This window comes from Silene latifolia, chromosome X (assembly GCF_048544455.1).
Source record: "Silene latifolia isolate original U9 population chromosome X, ASM4854445v1, whole genome shotgun sequence".
Classification (NCBI taxonomy): domain Eukaryota; kingdom Viridiplantae; phylum Streptophyta; class Magnoliopsida; order Caryophyllales; family Caryophyllaceae; genus Silene; species Silene latifolia.
The window spans coordinates 330,128,160-330,129,861 of NC_133537.1; the positions used below are offsets into that span (position 1 = coordinate 330,128,160).

General features: G+C 45.5%; 1 protein-coding gene across 1 annotated transcript; it reads left to right on the forward strand.

The window, feature by feature from the left end:
- Positions 1–371: 371 nt before the first annotated feature.
- Positions 372–827, forward strand: LOC141620842 (uncharacterized). The gene has a single exon (XM_074437606.1). It carries the CDS (start codon positions 372–374, stop codon positions 825–827), a length of 456 nt encoding a protein of 151 aa, XP_074293707.1.
- The last annotated feature ends 875 nt before the right edge of the window (positions 828–1,702 follow it).

The window sequence follows — 1,702 nt, forward strand, 5'->3', positions numbered from 1 at the left end:
TCGGCCCAATGTGGCTCGGATTACCGGATGGTTTAGACCAAAAATTAAAAAATAAAATTAGAATTAAAATAAAAGCACTAAAATAGAGGTAACTGATCACATAAGATTACATCTTTAACCCAAGTTAATTTAAATTAATTTTATGAAACCCTTACAATTAGGTAGGGGGGGGGGGGGGGCTCTACATCAGTAAACGGTGGAATTGAGAAATTTTTTCATAATGACGCACGAGTTCTATTTAAGTTCAGTGCATTTTCCTATCACAAATACCCGTCACAAGCCCAGATTGATGGTGAAGTGTGGGGCAGCAATCGTAGAGGTTTAGGTTCGAGCAAATTTGGGTTGGGGCTGAGGGGTGTGAGGATGCGGTGATGAGGGGTTTTGAGCGTGGGGGAATGGATCTTGTGGAGGCGTTGAACGAGAGTGCCGCGGAATTACAGGCCTGGAAACGTGTAAGCATTGGCAAAATTGTGAAGTCTATTGCGTCGAAGAGGAGTCAAATTGCGAGACTGAATGAGGGTGGTCGCTCCATTGAAGATGTGCGTAAGAGGCGGAAATTGGTGAAGGAAGTTGCTGATTTGTGCCGGCAGGAGGAGCAATTTTGGAGGCAAATATCGCGGGCACTCTGGCTCAAAGATGGGGATAAGAATACGAGCTTCTTTCACAAACAAGCGGGTCAGCGAAAGGCGAAAAATTTCATCAGTAAATTAGTGGATGATGAGGGCGTGGTCAGAAGTGGGGATGAAGCTGTTTCAAGAGTTGCGACGAACTACTTCACTGAGCTCTTTACGGCCTCTCCTCAGCGTGAATTTGATGGGATTTTTTAGGGCATGGAGGGACGGGTAACGGAGGAAATGAACTTGCTGCTGTCGCGGAATTATAGCGAGGAGGATGTGATTGAAGCTCTTAATCAGATGCACCCTCTTAAGGCTCCTGGACCGGATGGTATGAACTGTCTTTTCTATCAAACATATTGGCATGTTGTGGGTCCGTTAGTAACAAGTACGGTTTTGGGAGTGTTAAACGGTGCACCCATGCCGGCTGCCCTTAATCATACTCATATTGTCTTGATCCCGAAGAAGAAGGCGCCCGACAAAATCCGTGATTTCAAGCCGATTAATCTATGTAATGTGGTGTATAAGTTGATTTCGAAAATCCTAGCCAACCGGCTCAAATTATTTTTAAATGATATTGTGTCAGAGAATCAAAGTGCCTTTACACCCAGAAGGCTAATTACGGATAATGTTCTCATTGCGTTTGAGATGTTTCATTTTATGAAGAATTCGAGGCACAAGGAGGGGCATATGGCAGTTAAGCTAGACATGGCGAAGGCTTATGATCGGGTCGAATGGGACTTTTTGGAGCAGCTGTTACGGGTCATGGGATTTCATGGAGGATGGGTGGAGAGAGTTATGACGTGTGTTACGACGGTCTCTTCAGCTGTTCTTATTAATGGTAATGTGAAGGAGGTCTTCCAGCCAGCTCGTGGCTTGAGACAAGGTGATCCGCTATCCCCATACTTATTTACCTTATGTGCGGAGGTTTTGTCTAATTTGATGCGTAGGGCGGTTGTGGCGGGTTCACTTCATGGGCTGCGAGTGGCGGCACAGGCCCTAGTTATCTCGCACTTATTATTTGCCGATGATAGCATTTTCTTCGTCAAGGCGAGTGAGGAGGAGGCAGCCGAGGTTAAGAATATTCT

Excerpts from the sequence above, each read along its gene's own strand:
- LOC141620842 (XM_074437606.1), top strand. The coding sequence starts at position 372 with ATGAGGGGTTTTGAGCGTGGGGGAATGGATCTTGTGGAGGCGTTGAAC.